General features: G+C 34.3%; 2 protein-coding genes across 7 annotated transcripts; one reads left to right on the top strand and one right to left on the bottom strand.

Annotated features, from left to right (window-relative positions):
- Positions 1-425: 425 nt before the first annotated feature.
- Positions 426-19,288, bottom strand: LOC114191733 (pfkB-like carbohydrate kinase family protein). Of its 6 annotated transcripts, none has more exons than XM_028081095.2 (10): positions 19,134-19,280; positions 18,827-18,964; positions 18,302-18,427; positions 18,021-18,123; positions 2,789-2,836; positions 2,602-2,702; positions 2,339-2,453; positions 2,144-2,226; positions 1,181-1,742; positions 426-762 (listed from the first exon to the last, which is right to left on the bottom strand). In XM_028081095.2, exons 2-10 carry the CDS (start codon positions 18,884-18,886, stop codon positions 704-706), a joined length of 1,257 nt encoding a protein of 418 aa, XP_027936896.2. In that variant the 5' UTR covers positions 18,887-18,964; positions 19,134-19,280; the 3' UTR covers positions 426-703. The 6 variants fall into 6 exon arrangements, with proteins under 6 accessions (XP_027936896.2, XP_027936901.2, XP_027936899.2 ...); XM_028081100.2 differs by adding an exon at positions 18,694-18,749 and having other exon boundaries at positions 18,827-19,264; XM_028081098.2 differs by lacking the exon at positions 18,827-18,964 and having other exon boundaries at positions 19,134-19,288.
- On the top strand, positions 4,727-11,942 carry LOC146884572 (uncharacterized). Its single transcript, XM_085675793.1, has one exon. The coding sequence runs from the start codon at positions 6,281-6,283 to the stop codon at positions 11,657-11,659; it is 5,379 nt and encodes a 1,792-aa protein (XP_085531919.1). The 5' UTR covers positions 4,727-6,280; the 3' UTR covers positions 11,660-11,942.
- Positions 19,289-27,787: the final 8,499 nt, after the last annotated feature.

Here is a 27,787-nt window from a genome sequence, read left to right as displayed (position 1 = left end):
CAAAATAAAAACGACGTTATTGTCAAAAACAAATATGATTGTGCCTTTCTTCGTAAATATCAATATCTGTTGTTATTTTCATAGATCTTAATTCTATTTTAGATTTGTTCACTTTGTGCTTTTAATTTTCTCTATCAATTTGGAAAGAAGTAATGTGTTTCTATTTTGTTTCTGTATTTTATTTTCTATTTTTTTATATGTTTTGTCTCTGTTTCCATCACTATTTTCAGTGTTTGCTTTTCTCTGTTGTTACAGTTTCGTGTTTTGTTTGATTTATTAGTTTAGTTCATGTCGTTTCCATTATTTTTTCCATCTTCGTTGTTATATTTTCTCTTTGTTGTTGCGTTGTGTTGTATCGATTGTTGTTTTATAGTTTTACTATTCACCCGAATTAAAAATAAATAAATAAATAAAACAGTTGGAGATGGAATTGTAACCAAATTTCTTTTGGTAACTCTTTTGTATATATCTCATAGTAGAGATATACATCATGACATGATAAAGTACAACATACGAGTGCATACCAATGTTATGTTATAAAAAAGTGTATCAACTACAATCCTATATCTAAAAACTTTAATAAAAATTCAAAAAATAGTTATTAATTTATATTTCAATGCGATAAGCCTTTGGATGGTGTTACCATTTTTTTCTGAGCAAAGGAGGACTCAAGCTGTTTATCTACCATAATCCTCATTCAAAATTACAACATCGATTGGTGGAAAAGAACTTTGGCACCGGAGTATGCAGATTTAGCATCCTCTGCACAAGACAGAAAAAAAAGAAAAGAGAGGGTTATAATTGAAAAGATGGCATCATAATGGTTATAAAAGCACCCGACAATCAATAAAAAAACCATCCAAAATCTTACTCCATAATTGAAGAGGAAATACTATATTAAGTAGTGTACAACATAAAATTTTGCCCAACCAAAAAACTCTTTATCAACATCTCTTTGCTGTGCATTAACATCTTGATCCATATTTCAAATAAATACTTATTAGGCTTTATATGAATTTTGCATTTCTCAAACACTGATTCAAGTCATCATGTAGGTTGCCAATCCCCAAACAGAAAAGCAATAGAATTAATAAAAAATGAATTATTTGTCATCAGGGATGCTAATCAATTCATTACGTAACTTTCAAAATGTAACTAAAATACAAAGCTAAAACATTACCTGCGATAGCCGATAAATTGAAAGTATTAGGGACATTAGCCTCAGCCTCAACAGCAGCTTTAGCCACTGCAATACCAACTGACACACTTTGCATAATATCTAATCCTGCACAAATTGATGCGAGTATTCCACCGACTAAGCAATCACCAGCACCAGTAAGCCTCACAACTGATGCCGCAAGAGATGGAAAATGCACAGCAAAAAGATGAGAGCTTTTATTAAGTTCTGAAATACCAGAACTGCGACTAGGTGGGTTTTTTTGCATGAAAGCCTTGTATAATTGTCCACCAAAACCAGTCCGATTTATTTTCTCTGTATGCTTTTTAAAGTGGCGAGGCCCTCCTTTATTGCATAAAAACACTCCATTAGAGCCAACGGTCACTAGGACCATTTCAATGCCATTTTCTAGCAAAACCCATATTGCTGGTTTCAGCAATTGAAACAAAGACATTACTGAAATATTTTTTTTCTGACTTTCTTTAAGTGGTTGAAACTCATCACAACCAGATAAAGCATTTGCCATCGCAATAAGCTCATCTTCATTTGGTGAAACAAAAGTCACCTACACAAAATATTCACAAGTGTCAAAAACAACTTTTTTTACAGAAAAGCACAAATGCTATCCTATGACGTTGATAGAGTTAAATCATATGCACATTCCACAATGTTATATATCTAAAGAAAACTAGTGATACTGGTAATATTTAAATTTGTGCATATTATAATCATTATTAAGATGATGAATATCAAGAATCAAAAATTCCAGACAAAGTAAGGAAAGCTGATGACACAAAAAAAACTATTTACAACGATAATCAGGGTTATTATGAAATACTGTGAATTGTCCACTCTAAACAACTACTTCAGACTATTGCAATCCCCAATTAACCACAACCAACTTTAACAAAACCATGAGATAAATCTTATAAAGAATATCAAGTTTGTGTAGAGCACGGCACTCACATACTCAACAACAAAACTGATTCTTCTGGCTTTAGTAACTGATACTGGCTCAAACCACACAGGACACTCCATGTCAGCCGCCACTGAGGAATGTAGATATTTATTTATGCAATGGAAAACAACATCTGTGGTGAGTTCATAATCAAGCAGAGAGAGGGAAAAAAAAGAGAATTAAAATGTTAGCATGCAATGTACTTTTACAAGCAGCTTCAAGAGCAGGATGACTCAGATTGGCATCCACCATTAACACTGGAGCAGAAGGCAAAGAATTTCTGAAGTGCAAGATCCAGTCAGGTGTCAGATATTTTTCCTGCAACATAATGATTGTATTATATATGTTTTCCTTGCTTCAGTTTTTTAACACAGCCGTCATTACAAAAAAAGTTTCAAGACATATCTTTTAGCTTGCTTAAGTTAGGAGATTACTTGATAGCTTAATACTTGAATGGTCAACTTACAAGAGCTTCCACACTAGCAACACCAGCTGCTACCTCCCCATTAATATCAAATAAATTGCATACGACTGGAGTTTCAATATCTTTATCCTTCAAAATACCTACTTCAAATTCAAAAACAAACAAAAGAATCATTGTTTTACAGTAATGGCATATCTGATGATGAAGCCACCAAGAAAAAATAACTTACCTTCTGCAGATAGACCAGCAGATTTCCATTGATTCAACAACAGATTTCCTAGATGAAGAAAAAATATAGTAGAAGAAGAAATTTATTCTCCAAATGTCATTTTCACAAATTGTCTTCTGATACACAAGTCATTGAAGAATATTGGCAGGATGATTCTTAACAGACTGGAATGACATACATATCAGTTGGCATCCATGGAGGGGTATATTCTATGAAGCTCTAACATAGCTACAATGTTGCACTTCTCCGCTTCAGTTGTGTCTCTGACACAGAAACACGAACTAGTGTCAAATACACTATATTCGGTCATACACGGTTATGTTCTTGGACACAGCAGTGGTACATATCACACCGATTTAGGAGAAACAAATAGGCACAAACAATCTATAACAGATTTGATTCACAGAAAAACTACACAAAAGAGGAAGTAACAAAAAAAAACCAAAATTTTGAAGTGAAGAAGAATAGTTTGTTGTGTTGCAAAAAAAAATTGCATAGATACAGGAGGAAGAAGATGCACAAAGGAGGGAGAAAGGTACATCAGGGTGCTAAAAACAACTTTTTTTATTATTATATTCAAATCCTTTAATCATTTTTCTATTATATACAACTTTTTATATTATTTTATTTTTATAATTTGTTATATTGTAGATTACTTTTTGTTATAATTTATTTACATCACGTTTCTTTCCAATTTAAAATTTGAATCATGATTTTTTTATTTGATTTTCATATTCTAGAATATTTTTTACATTTAATTTATTTTTTGTTATAGAAAGTTAAGATGAATAATGTTGTGGAACAAAAAGATGAAACAAAATCTTTGTGGAGATACGTTCCAAGGTTAAGAAAGACTCCTTGTAGTGAAAATAATATGATCAAGTACACTTTGTGATTTTTCATTCAATGGATCTTGTACTCAAATAAGAACTCATTTGTTAAAAATTAACAAAAGAGTTAGAATTTGTCCAAATGTCACCCCATCAAAACTTGTTGAGTTTAGAAAGCAAAATTGAAAATAGAAAATTCAAAAGAAAAAAAAAAGGGGTCCCTCCACCACATACATGTATTTGAAGAAAGAAATCAAGCAAGTAATGGTGTTAACCCAAAACTCAAAGGTTCTTTCCAAACTTCTTTCAATATTCAAGCTAGAGATACTCTTGATTTTGATTGTGAAACTATGAGGATGTTTTAATCTTCAGAACTCCCATTTCATTTGGCAAGAAGCCCTTACTATAGAAGTGCATTTTCTATGCTGATACTTCTAATCTTAGCGGATATGTATTGTTGACCTACAATAAATTGAGAGGTTTTTTTACTTAAAAGAAAGAAGTCACATAGAAAACCTTCTACAACCTATAAAAACTCATGGAATTAGAAAAGGTGAGGATTGTTAGTAATGGATGGAGTGATCCTCAAAGAAGACCACTTATAAATTTCATAACTACTACTAGGAGTGGACCAATGTTTTTGAAGTCAATAGATGGATCTGGTGAGATAAAGGACAAAAATTTTATTGCTACACAAATTGTATTTTAATCACTTATATATATATATATATATATATATATATATATATATATATATATATATACCCATATATAATGTCTAGCAATAAATTGTTTGTCTTTTATCTCATTAGATCCATCTATTGACTTCCAAAACATTGGTTCACTCTAGGTCATAGCCATGAAATTTATAAAAGATCTTATTTGAGGATCACTCCAAACATCACTACAAGTTGGCACAACTTTCTAATTTCATGAATTTCTTATAGGTTGCAAAAGGTTTTCTAAATAACATCTTTCTTTTAAAGTAAATGACCACTCAATTTATTGTGGTTATAAATATCCATTACATCATAAAAAAATACACTTCTATGGTAAGGACTTCTTGGCAAATGGAATGGTAGTCCAAAAAAGTAAAACATCCTCGCAATTGACCATCAAGAGTGTCTCTAGCTTGAATATTGAAAAAAACTTGTAAAGAACCTTTGAGTTTTGTAGTAAAACCATTGTTTGTCTGATTTGCTTCATCAAATACAGGGGTGCCTTTCTTTTTCTTTGAATTATCAACAAGTTTTGACAAGATTATGCTTGGAGAAATTCTTAATCTTCCCCATTAATTTTTAACAAATGACCTCTTACAAGAGTATAAGATTCATTATATGAAATAACACACATAGTGCATCCCATCATATTATTTCCACCACCAGAAGTATTTTGATAAGTATGAAAAATACTTATTATTCTTATTTTATTGGACTCCTTAATTGTACTTAATCATGTGTTTTGTGGGTAGTTTTAGGTTGTTTTTAGGTTCTTTTAGGTTAGATATATTTTGTGTTATTTTTGAGATTATTGTATAGGAAAGTGAAGGATTGGAGAAGAAGTGAAGTTATTCTGTCAGGACTCAGTCGCCCAGCGAAATGGGTCAGTCGCCCAGCGAGTGTTTTCCTTCGCCCAGCGAGTGATCACTGGTCGCCCAGCGAGTAAGTCATCTCGCCCAGCGAGAAGACGGTTTTCTGAAGTGGTTATAGTTTCGAAAACTTACACGAAACGGGGGTGCTGGTGTGTGGGAACGCGACAGGACCAGAAAGGAGACGAAAAAGCGCCATTCTAGGACAAGGAGACCTCACAACAATTCATCCATTCCATCAAAATCATCCATACTTTGTTCTAGATGCTTAGGAGTGACTAAACTCCTCATTCATTGGGGTTGGATGTAATGAACCTATACTCTTTGTAATTTTCCTATGCAATGTAATCTCTTTCGTTGTTCATATGTTTTATCTCAATTATAAATGTGCTTGATGGAAATCTTTGCTATTTGGTTGTATCTAATTATTGGAAAATGAATTAGAACTTAACCTTGGATAGAACAACCATGAGATTGGGTTCTAGGAATAGACGTAATCTCTAGGTCATTCTATACATTAAATCTTAATGCAAGTCATGTGTTAAAATAGTTAAGGAATTAATATTTTGACATATTTGACTTAAAACTTACTTCTAAGGAATCAGTGGTTAGTAAGCTTATGATGAGGATGTTTGAGCACGATAGAGAAATTGTGTAGGAAATATTGCGTTAGTATGGTTCATGAAATCCAACCTTGATGAAGCGTTTCTTAAATCCTTTTATAACTTTAGTGTTTATAAATTCTGCACATGTTGTTCTTAAATTAAATCAATCTTTTACTTTGACGTTATTGCTAAAATTAGTAAATAATCACACTTAGACAAACGAACACAAATCCCTTGGGAAAACGATACTTGGACTTCCATTTTTACTACTTGTAACGAATTGGTACACTTGCCAAAGAGTTAACAAGTTTTTGGCGCCGTTGCCGGGGAATTGATTGTTTTTGATTTGTTTGCTTGTGTTATTTACCAATTTAGGCTGCTACATCATTTGTACATTCATTTTAGTTTATAGTTTGTATATATTTAGTTTGTATATGCTTATTTGTCTTTTCTAGTGTTGTTGTTCTGTATGAGAAGCAGGATTCGAGCTGATAATCTACTATTTGATCCTGAAATTGAAAGAACAGCTCGTAGGAACAACAGTAGAAGACGAAGAAGAGGGCAAATTCAGAGGCTTAAAGAAGAGATAGAGGCAGCATCTACATCTGACCAAGCTATCTTCTCCTCAACTGATCCAGAGGAGGAAGAAATGGCTGGTGAAGGACATGGTGACAGGCATGTTCGCCGTACTCTGGAGGATTATGCTTCATTCTCCACCCCTCTTAATTTCAGCAGCATCGCACGACCTGTGGTGAATGCTGCCAACATGGAGATGAAGCCAGCTTTGATTCATTTAGTCCAGAGTAACCAGTTTCATGGCCATTCACATGAGAATCCATACACCCATTTGGCTACTTTCTTGGAGATCTGTAACACAGTGAAGATTCACCAAGTGCCAGATGAGGCCATCAGATTGAGTCTTTTTCCTTTCTCTTTGGCTGGGAATGCTAAGGTTTGGTTGAACTCCTTTCCTGAGAATAGTTTGACTGACTGGGAGGATGTTGTAGCCAAATTCTTGAACAAGTATTTTCCACAGTCAAAGGTCAATAAAGGGAAGCAAGAAATCTCATCCTTTCAACAAGAAGATTCTGAGTCATTGAGCCAAACATGGGATAGGTTCAAAGGCTTGTTACGAAAAACCCCTACTCATGGTTTTGACATGCCTATGCAACTTACTCTATTCCTTGGTGGATTGCAATCTCATACTAAATTGATGTTGGATGCCTCAGCTGGAGGCAATATCAAGTGGAAGACACCTGAGGAAGCCCATGAAATGATTGAGAACATGGCATCTAATGATAATGAAATGCAGAATGCGAGGGCCACTTCACAGAAGAAAGGAGGTATGCTAGAGCTTCAGTCTCAGGATGCAATATTGGCTCAGAACAAAATAATGACTCAACAGCTTGAATCAGTAATGAAGAAGCTTTCTCAATTGCCTAAGGAACTTCAGAATGTCTCACAGGCTCAGCACCACCAAGCTGTGCAAGGATGTGAGTTATGTGGTGGAGATCATCCAAATGGGCAGTGTGTTATGACGACCAATTCTCAGGAAGAGGTTAACTACATGGGAAATCAGGGCCGTCAGGGTAATTATGGTAACTACAACCAAGGTTGGAAGCCTCACCCAAGCATGGGCCAGCCTGGACCTTCTAACAGACCTCCACCTCAATCCCAACCATCTTTGAATGAAAGGACCACTAAACTTGAGGAAGCAATGCAACAGTTTGTGCAAGTGTCTATTTCCAATCAAAAGAGCACGGAGGCATCTCTCCGTAACTTGGAAATGCAAATTGGGCAACTTGCTAAGAAGTTGGAAGACAAGCCAGAGAAGAACTTTGGGGCTAATACTGAGGTTAACCCCAAGGAGCAGTGTAAAGCTATTGTTACAAGAAGTGGTAAGGTGTTAGTGGAGAGAGATGAGATCAAAAAAAAGAGTGAGAAAGAAAAAGGAGAGACGAGTGGAGAGAAAAGTGAGAATGATGAAAAAGTTGAGGGAGAAGAAGAGAAAGAAGTGGAGAGAAAAAACAGTGAGAAAAAAGAGATTGTGAAACCACTTCCTTATCCCAAAACCCACTCTAGAAAAGAAAAGGAGAAGCAATTCTCTAGGTTTTTGGATATCTTCAAAAAGTTAGAGATTACCATTCCCTTTTCTGAAGCTCTCCAACAGATGCCTTCTTATGCCAAGTTTATGAAGGAGTTGCTCACCAAAAAGAGGAAGTACATTGAGGAGGAGACAATTGAAGTGCAAGGCAATTGTAGTGCAATTATTCAAAAGATCTTGCCTCCCAAATTCAAAGATCCAGGTAGTTTTACTATACCATGTACCATTGGGAAATTACCCATTGGAAAGGCATTAATTGATTTGGGAGCAAGTATAAATTTGATGCCTCTTTCCATGATGAGAAGAATTGGAGATCTGGAGGTGAAACCCACGAGGATGACACTTCAATTGGCTGATCGATCTATTAAGTGTCCATATGGTGTTATAGAAGATGTATTGGTGAAAGTTGATAAATTCACTTTTCCAGTGGATTTTGTCATCTTGGATATGGAGGAGGATACTGAGGTCCCTCTCATATTGGGGCGCCCATTCATGAAGACTGCCAGGGTGATTATTGATGTGGATGATGGTCATCTAAAAGTTCGTGTGCAAGATGAAACTGTGACTTTTAATGTCGTAGAGGCCATGCAACATCCAAGTGATAGTGGCAATTGTTTCAGAGTGGAGGTCCTTGATGAAGTGATTGACAGAGCTAAGAGTCAGATGCATGTAAAATCCTCTCTTGAGAGAGTTTTGACTGATTCTTGTGATGATTTGACTTTGGAGGAGGAAGCAGAAGTGGAAGAGGTTACTATGCAGTTGGAAAAGACTAGAGAAGTATCTTCCACTCATGCTAAAGTGGAGAATTTGACAAAGGAGAAATCTGATGATCAAGACAAACTTGAGTTGAAAGTATTGCCAGATCATCTCAAGTATGCCTTCTTAGAAGAAGATTGTAAGAAACCGGTGATAATTAGCAGTGCACTTTCACAGTTTGAAGAGCAGAGGCTTTTGGAGGTTCTCAAGGCAAATCAAGGGGCTATAGGTTGGCATATTTCTGACTTGAAGGGGATAAGCCCAACTTATTGCATGCACAAGATCATGTTGGAGAAGGACTACAAACCCATTGCACAACCCCAAAGACGTTTGAATCCCACTTTGAAAGAGGTGGTGAGGAAGGAGGTGCTGAAATTGTTGGAAGCAGGGATGATATATCCTATTTCAGACAGTTCTTGGGTAAGTCCTGTGCACGTTGTGCCAAAAAAAGGGGGAATGACTGTTGTCAAGAATGAGAAAAATGAGTTAATTCCAACTCGCACAGTTACTGGGTGGAGGATGTGCATTGATTATAGGAAGTTGAATCAAGCCACTCGGAAGGATCATTTTCCACTCCCTTTTATGGACCAAATGTTGGAACGGTTGGCTGGGCAAGCTTTCTACTGTTTCCTGGATGGTTATTCAGGATATAATCAGATAGTTGTTAATCCAGAGGATCAGGAGAAGACTGCTTTCACGTGTCCTTATGGTGTATTTGCTTATAGGCGAATGCCTTTTGGCCTTTGCAATGCACCGGCCACCTTTCAAAGATGCATGCTAGCCATTTTTGCTGATTTGGTTGAGAAGAGTATTGAGGTATTCATGGATGATTTCTCAGTTTTTGGTCCATCTTTTGATTCATGCCTTGAGAACTTGGATGTGGTTTTGAAAAGATGCATTGACACAAACCTTGTGCTGAATTGGGAGAAATGCCATTTTATGGTGAGAGAAGGTATTGTGTTGGGCCATAGAGTTTCTTCCAGGGGAATTGGTGTTGATCATGCTAAGGTGGATGTCATTGAGAAATTACCACCTCCATCAAATGTCAAAGGGGTTAGAAGTTTTCTTGGTCATGCAGGTTTCTATAGAAGATTCATTAAAGATTTCTCCAAGATTGCTAAACCCCTGTGCAATCTCCTTGTTAAAGATGCTCCTTTTGAGTTTGATGGTGAGTGTTTGCAAGCTTTTAATAGCTTGAAGGAGAAACTAGTTTCTGCCCCAGTGATAATTGCACCAAATTGGACTCAAGAATTTGAGTTGATGTGCGATGCTAGCGATTATGCCATTGGGGCGGTTCTTGGCCAGAGAAAAGAGAAAGTCTTTCATGCTATTTATTATGCCAGCAAGGTCTTAAATGGTGCTCAGCTTCATTATGCTACAACTGAGAAGGAGTTTTTGGCCATTGTCTATGCATTGGAGAAGTTTAGACCTTACCTTATTGGGTCTAAAGTGATCATATATACAGACCATGCTGCCATAAAGTATTTGTTGTCCAAGCCTGACTCCAAGCCACGGTTGATCAGATGGGTTCTCTTATTACAGGAGTTTGATTTGGAGATTAGGGACAAGAAAGGGAGTGAGAATGTAATTGCAGATCATCTCTCTCGGTTGGTAAATGATGAAGTTACATGCAAAGAGAGGGAGATTTGTGAGACTTTTTGTGATGAAAGCTTGATGCTCATTCAACAAAGGCCATGGTTTGCAGATATGGCTAATTTCAAAGCTGCAGGTGTTCTCCCTGAAGATCTTTCATGGCAGCAGAAGAAAAAGTTTTTACATGATGCAAAACAGTACCTTTGGGATGACCCTTTCTTGTTCAAGCTTGGTGCTGACAATCTTTTGAGGCGGTGTGTCACTGCAGAGGAAGCTGCAGGTATCCTATGGCATTGTCATAATTCGCCATATGGTGGACATTTTAATGGAGAAAGGACAGCCGCCAAGGTGCTCCAATCTGGTTTCTACTGGCCCACTTTATTCAAGGATGCTCATGTTCATGCTAGGAGTTGTGATAAGTGCCAGAGGATTGGAAGCATTTCAAGAAGAAATGAGATGCCACTGCAAGCAATTTTAGAAGTGGAGGTGTTTGACTGTTGGGGCATTGATTTTGTTGGTCCCCTACCTTCATCGTACAGTAATGAGTATATATTGGTTGCAGTGGATTATGTCAGCAAATGGGTGGAAGCAACTGCTTGCCAAAAGAATGATGCCAAGACAGTTATTAAGTTCTTGAAGAAACAAATTTTCTCACGGTTTGGAGTTCCTAGGGTCCTCATAAGTGATGGTGGATCCCATTTTTGTAATGCTCAGTTAGCCAAGGTGTTGAAGCATTATGAGGTTAGGCACAAAATAGCCTCTCCTTATCATCCTCAAACCAATGGCCAAGCTGAAGTGTCCAACCGAGAGATAAAGAGAATTCTTGAGAAGACTGTGGCATCATCCAGAAAGGATTGGTCGGTGAAGCTTGACGATGCTCTTTGGGCATATAGGACAGCCATGAAAACACCTGTGGGGCTGTCACCGTTCCAATTAGTATATGGCAAATCTTGTCACCTGCCGGTGGAGATGGAGCATAAGGCTTACTGGGCCTTGAAATTTCTTAACTTTGATTCATCTTTGTCTGCAGAGAAAAGAAAGTTGCAGTTGCAGGAACTTGAAGAAATGAGATTGACAGCATATGACAACTCCAAGAGATACAAGGAAAAGGTAAAGCTCTATCATGATAAGAAGCTTTTGAAGAGAGAGTTTCACCCAGGCCAGCAAGTGCTACTTTTCAATTCAAGATTCAAGCTCTTTCCTGGCAAGTTGAAATCAAAGTGGTCAGGGCCATTCACCATCAAGGATGTCAAACCATATGGCGCAGTTGAACTAATGGATCCTTCTTCTAGTGATCCAAATAGAAGTTGGATAGTAAATGGTCAGCGCTTGAAGCATTATTTGGGAGGTGAGGTTGAACGCCTCACCACTATCATTCACTTTTCTGATCCATGAACTGTTACCCGTCAAGCTAGTGACGTTAAAGAAGCGCTAACTGGGAGGCAACCCAGGGTTGTTGTTTGCTATTGTTTTTAGAATAGGTTTGCTTCAGTTTGTATTTGCTTCTGTACTGTTTTGTTCGCCCAGCGAGTGGTGTCGCCCAGCGAGTCTGTTTCTGCAGAATCTGGTTTTCAAAAAAATTATGCAGACTCGCCCAGCGACCACCACTCGCCCAGCGAATAATTGCGTAAATTCGCCTCTGGAGCAGTAGCTGGGCGAGCCACTCTCGCCCAGCGAGTGTGGCTAATTCTGAATTCAAAAAAATTTTACACACTCGCCCAGCTAGCACGCACCGCCCAGCGAATAATTGAAACATTTTTTGCTCTGGAACAGTAGCTGGGCGACGCCACTCGCCCAGCGACCAAGCTTCGAAAAAAAAAAATAAAAAAAAATAAAAAATAAATAAAAAATAAAAAAAACATAAAAAAATTTTGAATTTGAAAATTGGAGGGATCTGGGACTCTCGCCCAGCGAGCTGCGTCAGTCGCCCAGCGACTGCGACAGACTTTAATGCTGTCAGGAGGTCGTTGGGTCAACTCTGACTTTTCTGTGAACGAGGCTGCTCGCCCAGCGAGTAGTGTCACTCGCCCAGCGAGTGCGTCTCGCTGGCCCTAAAAACCAGATTTCCCCTCTTTTTCTTTTTCTTTCTCTTTCAAAGAAAACCCTAGTCGTTTTCTCTTCTCTCTTGAGTGTGAGTTGCGCAGCTACTTTGTGCTTCCTCCTTGCCATTTCACCTTCTTCTTGCACTCATCGTCATCAAGGTAAGTATTTCTCATCTTCTTCTTCCTTTTTCTTTCAATAATTTAGGGTTTTCTTTAGGATTTCTCATTGTTGATTGTGAATCTATGGAAGTTTGTGTAACTTAGTGTTGTTCGAGTATTGCATATTGAGCATTGTGTGTGAGTACTGTGTTTGCAATTTTGATTGAGTCGCGTTCGCCTAGCGAGCTTGCTCGCGATCGTTCCGCGACATTGTGAATCTGCTGCAGGTTTCATCACTCGCCCAGCGAGTCGCTCGCCTAGCGAGTCTGTTACAGCAGCTTCTGTTGTTGCTGCTCGCCCAGCGAGTTGCTCGCCTAGCGAGTGAACCTCTGCGGTACTGTTTTCTTTTGTTATGTTTTGTGTGTTGATATTGGCATTGTTGTCTAACCTTGTTTTGTGGAACAATCTCTGTGCTGCTTTTGTGATGTTAATTGTGCAGATGGCTCCTCCTAAGGCATCTCGGGATTCTAAGAAGCGGAAAGTTACTCGAGGGTCTTCGTCCCGTGCTCCTCCCATTGATTCCATGGACGAAGACGCCGAGTTTGAGTATGATCAGCATAAGTTTACATCTGAAGCTGCTGCAAGGAGATTTCTGGAGATCATGCATGTCGGTATCTTACCAGAGAGACATGTGAACCTGAAGGTGGGGGAGTTTGATGATTTCAGATTGGAGCTGGAGAGACGACAGTGGCATAGAGTGCTGGGAAACCTTCCAAATGAGGTTGATGAGGTCCTTGTTAAGGAGTTTTATGCTAATGCCTACAATTCGGATGGTTCTTTGCCACGCCAAGCCAAGGTCCGAGGCAAAATGATTAAGTTTGATCGCAAGGCATTGAACACCTTCTTGAAGACTCCTATTTTTCCTACTGATAGGAACACGCCTTATGGAGATTTTCTGAATGAAGGTAAGGACTTTGAGGCTATTGCAGCAAGATTGTGCCTTCCTGGCGAGTCCTATGTGATAGGTGTTTCTGGCACTCCTGTTCGCATCCTGCGCAAGCATCTGAACTCCTTGGCACAAATGTGGAGTGTTTTCTCATATAACAACATATCTCCTAACACTCACACCTCCGATATCAATCTTGAGCGATCGTACTTGGTTTTTGCGATCATGACCGGAATTGAAATTGATATTGGAGCTGTGATATCACAGGAGATTGCCCTCATTGCGAGTAATGCTACCAAGCTCGGGTTTCCAGCACTCATCACGGCCTTATGCAAGGCAAAAGGTGTTGTTTCAGACACGCCAGTATTGCTTCGTCTCCAACCCCCTATCAATAGTCGGTTCATCTCTAAACATTGTATGAACCCAGCAGTTGATCATGTTCCTGCACCTAGGCCGGTTCCTCGCCCTCGTCCACCGAGTGTACCTCGTGCCTCATCTTCTGTTTCTGAAGCTACTTTCCAGGCAGCCATGAGTAAAATGTTTGCTAGGCAGGAGGACATTTGGGATAGCCAGCAAGCAGTTCGGCGTGGCACACGATGTATCATGGACAACTTGCATAAGTTGTCTTTGGCTGTTCCAGACACTTCCGATGATTATTTGATGACTGGTGCTCAGTTTGATGAGTACATTTCTTGGCCTCAGGGCAGGCCAGAATCTCAGTGGGGGGGTGGTACTGCTGCTGACTCTGATGATGGTGATGATGGTGATGATGGTGCGGATGATGCTGGTGATGATGGTGCAGATGATGCTGATGAAGCTGAGAATGCTGTTGAGGAGGAGGTTCCTCCTGATGATGATGCCTGAGATGTGTTGTGTTTAGATGTGTTGTGTTTAAGACTCTGTTTAGTTGTTTAGTGATGTGTAGTTTTGTTATGGGTTTAGTACTTTGTTTTGTCTAGACTTTATTGTTTAGTTGTGGAGTTTATGTTCGTACTTATGTTTGTATTGACATTGTGATCTCTGTTCATATAGCCTTGCATGATCTTTGGTTATTTGCTTGCAACTTTGAATGATTGATGAAGTGTTGATGTGGTTGCAATGTGATTCAGTCCTTATCCAGAGTGAAATTTGGCTCAATGAATGAGATAGTTGAGTGTTGACATATGTGCTTGGTGAGAATGCTAGGAAGCTATCATTGCTATGAAGTTAATTTTTGCATGATTCTTTGAATGCAATCACACACACTTGGTTAGGGATGAAAAAGGCAATTGTTTGTTGTTATGTAATGAAGCTACTTGGCCAAATAGCTAACCTTTGTGCATAATGTGAAACCATTTTTGAACCCTTTTTGAGCCTTGTTGTATTGTTTCTCTACCCTAAGCCTTGTAAAATTTTATCTTACCTTACACCATGGAAGAAGAGAACAAGTTTTATGTTGTGAACATGGGTATGAGTGGAGATTAAGTTTGGGGGAAAGATGTGATTGAGAAATGAGAAATTGTGATGATTGAAAAAAAAAAAAAAAAAAAAAAAAAAAAAAAACTCAACACTCTCAATTAAAAAAAAAAAAAAAAAAAAAGAGAATAAGCAAAGGCAAAGTAATGAAAAGGGTGCATGAAATGAAATTGTGAGGTTGAGTTATGAAAAGATTATGGTGGATTGCATTGTTTGTATTTGGGGAGTGAGGATATTCATGAATGTTTGCTTATGCATATAATTGTTCTCCTCTTCCAAGGTGATTTGATTCCATGAAAAACCATAATTTTTTGTAGCCAAGCCAAGTTTCAAGCCTAGAAAGACCTTTTGATCTAATTCAATGTGTGTGAAGTGTGTGAATGAGATGATGTGCAAAACTTTGATGGATTGGATTTATGGTATGCTAGTTGTGAGATTGTGTGGCTAAAACATGTGTGAGGAAACACTGACTTTTGTGTGATTTAGTGATTCTCATTGTTGATAGTCATATTTAATTTTGGATTGAGGAATTGATTTTCATGGAAGCACCACATCATATCTTCTTGAATTTGAGAAATGCAAGTGAATGGTTTTTGATATGTGTAAAGGGGATTATGTTATGAGATCATATGTCTTTGGTTCATTGTTAAGTAGAGTGTTTTGTTTATGTGTTTGTACAGTTAGGTTTTCTTTTCATGAGGACATGAAAAAGTACAAGTTTGGGGGAGTTTGATAAGTATGAAAAATACTTATTATTCTTATTTTATTGGACTCCTTAATTGTACTTAATCATGTGTTTTGTGGGTAGTTTTAGGTTGTTTTTAGGTTCTTTTAGGTTAGATATATTTTGTGTTATTTTTGAGATTATTGTATAGGAAAGTGAAGGATTGGAGAAGAAGTGAAGTTATTCTGTCAGGACTCAGTCGCCCAGCGAAATGGGTCAGTCGCCCAGCGAGTGTTTTCCTTCGCCCAGCGAGTGATCACTGGTCGCCCAGCGAGTAAGTCATCTCGCCCAGCGAGAAGACGGTTTTCTGAAGTGGTTATAGTTTCGAAAACTTACACGAAACGGGGGTGCTGGTGTGTGGGAACGCGACAGGACCAGAAAGGAGACGAAAAAGCGCCATTCTAGGACAAGGAGACCTCACAACAATTCATCCATTCCATCAAAATCATCCATACTTTGTTCTAGATGCTTAGGAGTGACTAAACTCCTCATTCATTGGGGTTGGATGTAATGAACCTATACTCTTTGTAATTTTCCTATGCAATGTAATCTCTTTCGTTGTTCATATGTTTTATCTCAATTATAAATGTGCTTGATGGAAATCTTTGCTATTTGGTTGTATCTAATTATTGGAAAATGAATTAGAACTTAACCTTGGATAGAACAACCATGAGATTGGGTTCTAGGAATAGACGTAATCTCTAGGTCATTCTATACATTAAATCTTAATGCAAGTCATGTGTTAAAATAGTTAAGGAATTAATATTTTGACATATTTGACTTAAAACTTACTTCTAAGGAATCAGTGGTTAGTAAGCTTATGATGAGGATGTTTGAGCACGATAGAGAAATTGTGTAGGAAATATTGCGTTAGTATGGTTCATGAAATCCAACCTTGATGAAGCGTTTCTTAAATCCTTTTATAACTTTAGTGTTTATAAATTCTGCACATGTTGTTCTTAAATTAAATCAATCTTTTACTTTGACGTTATTGCTAAAATTAGTAAATAATCACACTTAGACAAACGAACACAAATCCCTTGGGAAAACGATACTTGGACTTCCATTTTTACTACTTGTAACGAATTGGTACACTTGCCAAAGAGTTAACATATTTCTTGACTTTGAAACATAGCTCCACAAAGGTCTTGTTTCATCTTCTTATTCCATAACTTGATTCATCTTAATTTTCTATAACAAAAATAAATTAATTATAGAAAATTTACTTTAATATGGAAATCAAATATAAAAGTTAAATAAAAAATCATTACTTGTTGAAAACAAATGTAATGTAAATAAATTATAACAAAATGTAATAATATGCAATATAAAAAATTATAAGAATAAAATAGTAGAATAATGATTAAAGGATTTGGATAAAATAATAATAAAAAAAAGCTTTGTTTAGCAAAATTGATGTACCTCTCTCCCTTCTTTGTGTATCTTTCTTCCTTTTCTTCTTCTTTTTGCATGTGTGCAACGTTTTCTTGTGCAACTGCAACACAACAAATGGTTCTTCTTCACTTCAAAACTTCGTCTTCTTCTGCAACTGCAACACAACAGACAGTTCTTCTCCTTTACTTCAAAATTTACTATTTTTTTCTTCTTCCTCTTTCTTCTTCTTTTGCGTGATTCTTTTGTGAATCAAATTTGTGATATATAGTTTTTTCATATTTGTTTCTCCTAAATCGGGAGTAATAGGCATGTCCAAGAAGTGGACCATGTGACCACTACTGTGTCTAAGAACAGAACTGCGCTTGACCCAAAACAGTGTATCCAACACAGTGTCGATTGCGTATCCCTGTTAGAGACACGTATGAAGCAGGGAAGTGCGACATCTTAGTCGTGTCAAAGCTTCATAGGTTCCTACTGTTTAAATTATTAGATTCTTTTGTAACACAAGGGCTAATTTTTATGTATTTAACTGGTGTAGAAAGTCTAGTATTGTAATCAAGGATCTAAGTAATTAAAGGTAGTAAAAAAATCAAAGTGTTAAGCATCAAACATCAATAATTAAGCCACCACAGGTCAGTCAAATCTAGAAGTTTATTGGAGTTAATTAGTAGGACTTGTCATTTACTATTGATCTGATTAATGAAGTATTATGGGTAAAAGCACACCGTATCTATTTCGTAGAAGGGCATTCATGTATATTTGTAGGATTGGGGATTTCATAATCTTTATAAAATTTCCATCAAAGGACCATTTCCAATCCTTTCCTCTCATTTCTAGGACTCCATAGATCCCCAAGAAAAATATTTTATACCACACTTTGCTGAAAATAATACTACTTCTATGCTAAAAACAATACTACATCAGTGCTTTACTCTAACTAGCACATAAACATATATCCAAATTTTGAACAGCCAACAGATTTTAATAGATATCAGCTGAAGTTGCCATAAAGGGTGCCTCTTGACCACAATAAATGCTTGAAGTAAAAAGAATGACAGCATTGCAAGAAAATGCTTGGGGATAGTAATAATTTACCGGCCATGTCAAACCCAATAGCACTGATCATGAATGGCTTAGCTCCGAGTTTCGACATGCACTCTGCTACGTTTCTAGCCACACCTCCTCTAACATAATAGACCTGAAATTCACCAGTATAAGAAGATAGATACAAACATGAAAAGGATAAAGAATATTCCATCAGGGCAGTGACTGCTTATGCTTGTCACATCATTGACACAATTGAGTTAACACAAACAGAACCCTATTAGGTTTCTTTTCTTCTTTCCTTCTCAGATAAAGTATAGATAGATTACAACCTTGCCAGGGACAGTTGTCCCAGAATTTGCTCTCACTGAAGGTGTAGCATGAATGTCCAACACCATACCCCCAATTATTACTACTTCTCCATCTCCATGCTCCAATTTTTTGCCTCTGAGCGCAACCTTACCACCATCAACAACAACAATCAAGTAAATTTGCAAAATATGCAATGATAAGTTAAAAGAAGAGATAAATAAAACAAAATAACATGAAAAAAAAATGTAGATAGTAAACAAATATTGGCAGCTAACATGACTTTTCACTTAGAAAACAAAAAAAAAAATATTAGCAGCTAACATGAGCTTTCACTTAGAACAAAAAAAATAAATATTAGCATGAAAAGAGCTTGTAGGATGCATAACCATTTTATTAGTCTCATTTCACAAACCTGCATTTTTCTCCTAATCCTACCCTCGATTCCTGTTACTGAATTTTTTTCCACTCCTACACTGGCACAGAACCAATCAAGTAGCAGGTAACAATTCAAAACTACTCGATTGTTGCTGCGAGCAAACCCATACCTTTGTACCAATAATCCGTTTGCTTTGATAAGTGAAATTTGTCCCCAGTTCAAGCATCATTTAGCCTCCAAGTCAAAATGCACTAAATGTAATACAGTACTTGAAAAACATCAAATAGACAGAGCGGAACAACCAATCCTGAAGAACAGTACTGTGGAATTTGAAAATTGTTTGTGAAATAATAGCAGGTTTATTCTAATCGCAATTAATGTATCATGTATCAACCATTATGAAATATACATATAACTCCCTAGTGAATTACTGAAGACAGCAAGAAACAAAACGCAAAAAGAGAAGCAAAAGTAACCTCGGAGGTAAGGGGTTTTTGATGCCCCTTACGGACGGTGGACTCCGCCATGGAGTCCTTCTTCGCGGTTGGAAACTTTCTTACGATGAACACAAAGTGAGCCCACTGGTTCCACGAATTCCAGTTTTAACCTAAACCTAAAGTTATAAAATGATGTTTATATAACAGATGTGAAATTTAGGTATTTTCAAGATAGATTTTTTATTTATTTTTTGTTACTCAACTTTTTTGTAACTTCCAAATTAAGTCTGTTGTATTTTTTCGATGATGATAAATTATTATATTATCTCGTTATTTTATTATTTTTTTTATAAATAAGAGAATATATAAAATATATTATAATTAATATGAATATATTTTTATTAAGACGAAAGTTATTGAAAATTGTAGTTGAGATGTTAAAAGTAAGAGTAAGAAAAGAAAATTTCTTTAGTTTATTATTTTTCTATATGGTGGTTAAAACTAGAAATAAAGAATTGATGATCGTTCTAAAGAAAAAAATATTTTAAGATCACTTCATATTAATATTATAAAATTGATACAAAATTATTAAAAAAATATTTATTATTATTATTATTATTATTTTGGGTCATAATTATGAACAAAATTAGATAAAATAAATAATTGTTAAATTTTTTAAGCCTAAAATATATTTTGACAACATATGATAATTATATATTTAAATATTGATGTGGAATATAAGAAAGGGGAAATTTTTAGTTGAAATTTTGTAGTCTTAAGAAAAATATGATTTAAAACTTTAGAAGGACAGAATATCTTGATGCTGGATAAATTAAAAAAAGATGCAATTTTGATAAATAAAAATATTTGATTAATGAGATTGATAGTCAGTTAAGTGATATTCGGATATTTGTTTAAATTGTTGTTTTAATTTTATGGTGTAGAAATTCTTTAAATAATGTGAAAATATTGATTTTGATATATATATATATATATATATATATATATATATATATATATATATATATATATAATTTTATTAGGATTTGATTTTATTTGGTATATAATCATTGATACATTTTGAGTAAGATTATTATATGGTTTAGATACGAAAAATATAATTGGAGTAAGAAATAAAAAAAATGGAAATAGTATAGTTTTAAAAATGAATTATTTGAGAGAAAACTTTTGCAAATTATAGTAAATTTGATTACTATATATTGTTATTGTTTACATAAATTTTTAATATGGTAAATTAATTATGTTGTTGCTTCAATTAAGAAAATAATTTTGTTGATCTTAAAATATTTAATTTGAATATATTTTTAATTTTTTATAATTTTTTTAAGAAAATAAAATTGGGCCGAAACATAAAAAGATACGTTATTTATTTTGTTTAAAGTTTTTATTGGTTTATTTTATTATTTTTGTATTACTTACTATTTTATTAATGGACTTAAATAACTGGTGTTGTAAATTGTTGTTGTTGTGAATATTTATTATCCTTATTATTCTTAATATATATTTATTATATTTTTAAATATATATACTTAACATATATCATTATTGATAGTTAATATATATATATATATATATATATATATATATATATATATATATATAACTGTCAAAATGGATAATTCGGTTTGACCCACCACAGGTTGATTATTTAGTGAGTCAACTCAACCTGACTCACTTATTAGCGAGTCAAAAAAAGTCAAATCTAGTCCGACCCACCACAGCTTGGTGGGTTAAACAAGTTGGCTCATGGGTTCAGTTAATTGAAAAAGTACAATTTTTTATTTTATTTTTTCAGTCAAAACTAAATTATATTTGTAATTAAAATCTAAATAAACTTTAATACAATCCAAATACAAACCAAAATCACAAAAATACAAATTATTTATGTGTTGCCTAAAAAAAACCTAACATGATTCAAATGCAAAGTCCAACTTAATAAAAAATCACTTATGTGACCCTTTATTTGCGGGTTTGTGAGCCAACCCGACTCACCACGAGTTCAACCCGGGTTCTAGGTGAGCCGGGTTAAAAATCAACCCGTATTGAAATTTGTAAAATAATTTCAACCCAACCCGGCCCGAACCCTGTGATGAGTCGAGTTGGCTCGCGAATTCCAACTCATTTTGACAGCTATATATATATATATATATACCTTAAAGCATTTAAAAAAGAATTTAAAAGAAAATGTTTTAGGATAAAATTCAAAAAAAAAATTAAAAAGATGAAGAAAGAAAACTTAATCGAATAGTGCAATTTAAGTGAAAAAAAAAACTAAAAAATGTGTAATGAAAAACTTGAAAAAAGAAAACACGCAAATTAAGCAAAATTTGATTACACCACTTGATTTTGATTCTGAGTGTTTTCAACTTTCAAATAAACTCAAGACATGTTTACTTTAAGAAAATCTTTTGAAAAGATTTTAACACTTTTAAGCTCCAGAAAAATAATAAGAACAATGCACTAGAAAATAAACTTTAAACTTCCAAGATGATTATGGATGGACACAAAAAGCTCAATGCCATAACATAAGGAATAAACTAAACGAAATATTATAAACAAGATGAAATCAATTCGGCCTTATAAATATTCAAAAGAAAACGAATAATCATATTATATTATATATATATATATATATATATATATTTTAATTAATAAATATTAGTTATTAGTGGAGAAGTTCAACCCACTATCTTTTTCACCTTTCTTTTCAATACCTTTAAACCAATCTTATAACTCTTAAATGCTAGAGAAAAAAGTTGAAGCCACAACATTTTTCACTTTCTTATTCAACTTTATCACTAAGTGATCTTATAACTCTTAATCATATCATATATAAAAATGGGTTTGGAAGACAAAGTGAAAACTTATTTCGAAAGATGAAATTACTTGATGTGATGAAACACATTCTTAAATTTGAGTTGAATTCTTACATATGACCACTTGTTTTATTCCTTGGAAGGTGATGGATCTATCAACTCAAAAAGGTGTTGGAAAAACTACAACTCATGGAACAATAATACAAGCTCTCTGGAACTCATCATGAATTCAAGTAGAAAACAAAATCAAGTTGCAAATGAAAATAGAAAATGGATTAAGAATAGAAATGGTTAAGAATATGTCACCTTTAAAGAGAGTTTCAGAGTATAAGTGTAAGCAGGATTTGCTACATGAAAATACTTCCTAAGATAAGAATCACAACAAAAGTTTACATTCTTAAAACACTAAAAGTATTCTCACAAAAACAAATTTCATTCAATATTCAAGCGTACTTTATATGGGAGACTTGACTTCCCTTTTATAAACACAATGTTCGACTAAGGAGGATTAAAATTGAGTTTTGTTCTTATTAAAAAAGAGAACACAATTCTATCGAGGTCAAAAGGATAAGGCTTAAGGAGTCGAGTTGAAAACTCTCATGACTTGTTGAGTTGTTGGTGAAGACCAAGGATAAAATCACATGTTGTAGATTTTTCAACAGTTAAGTAAGTGTTTATAGAAAATATTGAAGTATAATGATATAAAAGTGAGTAAAGAATTGAGTACTACTTGCATTATTATCATGTATTTATAAGCTTTTTAGGTATGTGGATATCGGTCAAAAAATAGGTTTGGTTGTTGAGTACCTTAAATTCCTTTAAAGTGCATTTAGTTAATACATAGATGTGTCCCAAGTTGTTTGGATAACTAAATGTTATATACATTTAGTTACATATTCAACTTTAAATATCTCAGAGTGAGCTATCTACATGTTTCAAGTAATGTGAACACAAAAAAAGAAATATTAGGTATAAATGCAAAAGTAATGATACATTTATGTCTCATTAATATTATGATTAACATTGACTTAACATTTTAATCTTGCTTAGCATATAGACTACTCTTGAAAGGTGGATAGTCACTTGTGAGAGCACATTAAATGTTCTTTAATTTAAGAAAAAAACATGTGAAGCACATATAACTCTTGCATGCATTTTTTTCACATACACTTGAAAGTAACATGTACACATAGTTACATAAGCACACCTTAATGCTATGTTTGAATTTGAAAATGAATTTCGTGAGGTGGATTAAAATGGATTTGAGGATAAAAGAAGGTGAATGTGAGGTTGTTTGGATTAAGAGGAAGATGGTGACAAATAAAGGGATTTGAGATAAAAATTTATGAAAGTTAGTGAGTAATGGAGGTTTGATAGCTTAAAAAAATGTTGTAATTGATAAAAATAAAAGATTACTATTTTGTCCTTGGTTATAAAATAAATTAAAATAAAATATAATTAGTGTTAATTATATTAAAATGTTATTATTATTAATTTTATTATCATTATTTTTATCTTTTTCTTCTCCCCTCACTCTTTTATCTTCTTGTATTTGTTTTGGCCAGCTTCCAATGTAACAGTCTGTTTTGGCCAACTTTCGTGCCTTCACTATAACAAGTCTCAAGTTATAGATCATTCCCTTCATCTCTACCCACATGCTATTAATGTCTCTTCCATTATCTGCTTCATCTTCACGAATACGTCATGCAACACCTTCATCGCGCTCTCAATCCTCGCATAGCTCGCAAGATCCCTTTTTGCACAGTTGTGCGACAACATGTCAGGAGGTGCGTTGAAGAATTTCGAAAGGGAGTGGCAATCCTGTAGATGTTTAGACCAAAACCCGATAATTGTTTATGTGATAAGGGAATCAATTTTTGAGAAGATAGGAAAAAAGAGAATCAATTTTTTGTTAAAAATTGAGGGCCAAGAATGTAATTTATTATGGAATGACGTGGTTTTTCTTTTTCTTTTTTCTTCTCATTCAAGTGAGTGCTCTTTACTTCTCAATCATGCATATCTTCACTCCCATTTCTCTTCAATCACCTTATCCAAACGAAGTTGTTCTTCACATTTCTTTCATCGTGATTAGTACATTGACAGAACAAACATATTAAAAGTATCTTGTTGAAGGTAGAAACTTTCATATAACTTTTACTTTCTTTATGAATGTCGAGTGTTAAATAATATCCTTTCTTTACATTTTGTTTTCTGTCATCCGTTATATAGTCCTGTTTAGCTTTTTTTTCCCTATATAAGTGTTCATTGCAATGCATGCATAGCATATGTTTGTGTATCAACTTTTGCATTAATATAGATCTTAACCTTTTTCTCCATTTTGTCTTTTCTTCCTTTCTTTATCTCTCCTTTGTAACCTTTACATGGTATCAAGAGTTATCATAACTTTATTTTTTCTTGATGGTTCTCTTTCCCCTCCCAAGTATCTTACACTTGCAAATGAAGCTTCCAACAAATTCATAATTTCTAAATTCCTTTCATCAAGATCAAATCATTGTAACTTGGTTGCTTGCATCAATGACTACACCCATTTTAATCAAAATGGTTAGCCTCAAAACTTCCTCTTAGATTTGGCAGAAGCTTTACACACATTTTGTTGCACAAACATGTGCTTGATCAAGAAATTAAATATTCAACTCCACACTCCAAAGAAAGAAAGGAATATTTCAAAATATCTCAAGGACATGAAGAAAATTGTCGACTCATTGATTGTTGTTCATATCCTCTGAAGATACATTAACACCATTTTTAATGGTTTGTCTGAAGAATATGATGGTTTATCACGTTTGTTACTTCTCAACTGGACCCATACATTTCAGGACATTGAAGTGTTTCCTTTCACAAGAGGAACATTTTGAAAAGCACAAGAATATTGAGTTGATCCTTCCACAAGCCAATATTGCCTCCTCATCCTGGAATCGATTGCATGGATATTCTCGATATCAACGTAGTTGTCATCAATCCCCTTGATCACCTTCTTACAAATTTTCCTCTCGAACGTCTTCGTCTAATTCTTTTCAATCATGGTCTTCAATCATGTTCCATGTCAAATATGCTTCAAGAATGGGCACACCATTGTTGATTATTGGTATAGATATGATTCACCTTTGACATTTGCTTCTGTAAACTTGACGCACGTTCCTTCCAATTTTTCTGCCAATGATGAACCCTCCATTCTTGGCACACCATCAACTTTACATGATCCACTCTGGTATCCAGATAGTGATGTGTCACATCATGTAACGCATGATTCATCATCTTTTACGTAAAAAGAACCCTATAATGGTAACAAAGTCGTCCAAATAGGTAACAACACAAGTTTGAAAATACATCATATTGGTTATGCTCGTTTTTCTCTTCCTTCATATAATACTACTATCTTCTTACTCCATGTTCCACAAATTACAAAGAACATAGTCAATGTTTCCAGAGTTTGTCATGACAATGACGTCTTCTTTGAATTTTATCATCACCATTGTTTTGTCAAATGATGGGCCAACAAGGAAATCCTCTTTCAAGGAATACTTAAAGATGAATTCTACATTTTCTCTGAATTTTCGTATTTGTGATCATTTCCTGCATTTGTAAGTCTTTTTCAATCAAATAACTTTTACATATCACTTATGGCATCATCATCTTAGTCATGCTTCTGCGTATATTAGTCACAATGTTATGAATACACTTGTAATATAGTTCATTCTAAGAAACATTTGCTTTGTGATTCTTGTATCATAGGTAAAACCCATCAACTATTATTCACTATATCTATTAATACATATACAAAACCTTTTCAATGGGCATATATAGATTTTTAGGGCTATACTTCTATTTCTTCATCTACTGGTGCAAAATATTATATTGCTTTTCTATATAGTTTTTCGCTGTATATTGGTTTTATTTGCTAAACAACAAATCTCATGTCTCCATTATTTTCAAATAATTTTATATTTTTGTAGAAAAACAAACTAGTTTTCACTTAATAGTTATATAAACCAACATTGTTAAAGAATTAATTGCCTTGAAACCATATTTTGATTTGCATGACATTCATCATAGATTAAAATGTCCTCACACTCATGAACAAAATGGTGCACAAAAAGGAAACATAGACATATTACTAAAATTGGTTTATCCATGCTTGTTACTACATCTTTACCCATGAAATTTTGGGGTAAGGTGTTTACTACTACTGCTACTACTACTATTATTTTCTTCCCACCCTTGTGCTGCAACAAAAAACCCCATATGAAACTTTGTTTAATGGAACACCTCATTGCTACCCATTGTTATAACCATACAATAAACATAAGTTGGATTTTCGTTCTTCCTTATGCTTGTCCTTGGTTACAACACTAATCATCGGGGTTATATTTTCTTTTCTCCATCAAGACACACATATATCTCTCGTCATGTAATATTCAATGAATTTTCTTTTTCTTATAGTATGCTACTAACCCCTTTGTTGTCTTTGCAGAAAATGACTCTACAACAATCCATGAATCATCTTTGAGTTCTTCTTCCTTTCCTCTTACTATTTTTCAAAATACCAATTATTTATCTATTATTCCTTCATCTTCTTTAAGTATTGATACTCCATCTCTAAGCTCACACGTACAAGTCTTTCCAAATATGACATAACACATGCCTTTTCTTGACCCGATTCCATTTTCTTCACCCCTTGATCCTGCCGATAACTTTACCTTTCCTGCATTTGTACCTTCATCCTCTACCATTAATCATCATCATGTGATGCACGATCCAAAGCGGGCATCTTCAAACCCAAACTCTATATTGTTCTCTTTACTCTTCATACAAAACTCACATATGTTTCAGATGCCATAGGTGATCCTCGGTGGTTTCGAGCCATGCAATAAGAGTATGGTGCTCTTATCACCAACAAAATATGAACACTTACAACTCTTCCTTCTGGTGTAACTATCGTTGGTTGCAAGTGGATGTTTAAAACTAAGGAAAAGCTAAAAATAAACTTACTCAATTTGAAAAATTGATCAGATAAATTTGAAGATCTCATCGCGAGGATCACAATGTGATCTCTGATCTTTAAAGAAATAACCACACAATCAAATTTTGTAAGAGAGGACTTTAGATAACATGTTTTTAAAAAAATAAAATATTTAAAGTAATGAAACTTATTTATGAAATTTTTATTTATACGTAAGTATTTTATTATTAAAATAATTGAGTTTCATTATTTTAAATACAAACTATTCTAAAGTATTATTTTTTAGACCGTACACTTATAATTTTAAAAAAATAATGTAAAAGTTATTGTTAACATATTAAAATGTCAAACAAGTAATGGTAAATGAATTATTTTATTTGTAAAAGAACAGTAAAAATCAAACTTATTTTAGTTAAAATAACAAAGTTATTTTTATTTATTTATTTTTATTTTAGTTAATATTTTTCAATTTTAAGACCAAATTAACTATAATAAATTATAGATACTAAAGACACAACATTAAACATAGGTTGGATATTTAAAAGCAACAAAATATTCAATATTTAATCTAGACTAAAAAGAAAACTAAAAGGCATTATTTACAGGGTATTTTTACTTTTAGTACTTCAAATGTACTTATTCCTATAATATATATATATATATATATATATATATATATATATATATATATATATATATATATATATATAATAAGTTTTTGAAGTAGCGAAACACTCGATGATTTCAATTGAAATGCCAACACATAATTAAAAAAATCAGAGAGAATATATCTTGTTTTAAAAAAGATAAAATATTTTTCTAATAAAAAATAGATACTTTTAATGAATAAGAATAAAAAAAAAAGGAAAGAAAAC

This window comes from Vigna unguiculata, chromosome 7 (genome assembly GCF_037176805.1).
Source record: "Vigna unguiculata cultivar grain cowpea cultivar isolate G323 ecotype 2 chromosome 7, ASM3717680v1, whole genome shotgun sequence".
NCBI lineage: Eukaryota > Viridiplantae > Streptophyta > Magnoliopsida > Fabales > Fabaceae > Vigna > Vigna unguiculata.
This window is presented reverse-complemented; position numbering and strand designations above follow the sequence as displayed.

Excerpts from the sequence above, each read along its gene's own strand:
- LOC114191733 (XM_028081095.2), bottom strand. The coding sequence starts at position 18,886 with ATGATGCTTGAACTGGGGACAAATTTCACTTATCAAAGCAAACGGATT. Across the intron at positions 2,837-18,020 it reads TATTGGGTTTGACATGGCCG|GAAATCTGTTGTTGAATCAA; the intron begins GTAAATTATTAC and ends TTCTTCATCTAG. Across the intron at positions 1,743-2,143 it reads TCAGTTTTGTTGTTGAGTAT|GTGACTTTTGTTTCACCAAA; the intron begins GTGAGTGCCGTG and ends TATTTTGTGTAG.
- LOC146884572 (XM_085675793.1), top strand. The coding sequence starts at position 6,281 with ATGAGAAGCAGGATTCGAGCTGATAATCTACTATTTGATCCTGAAATT.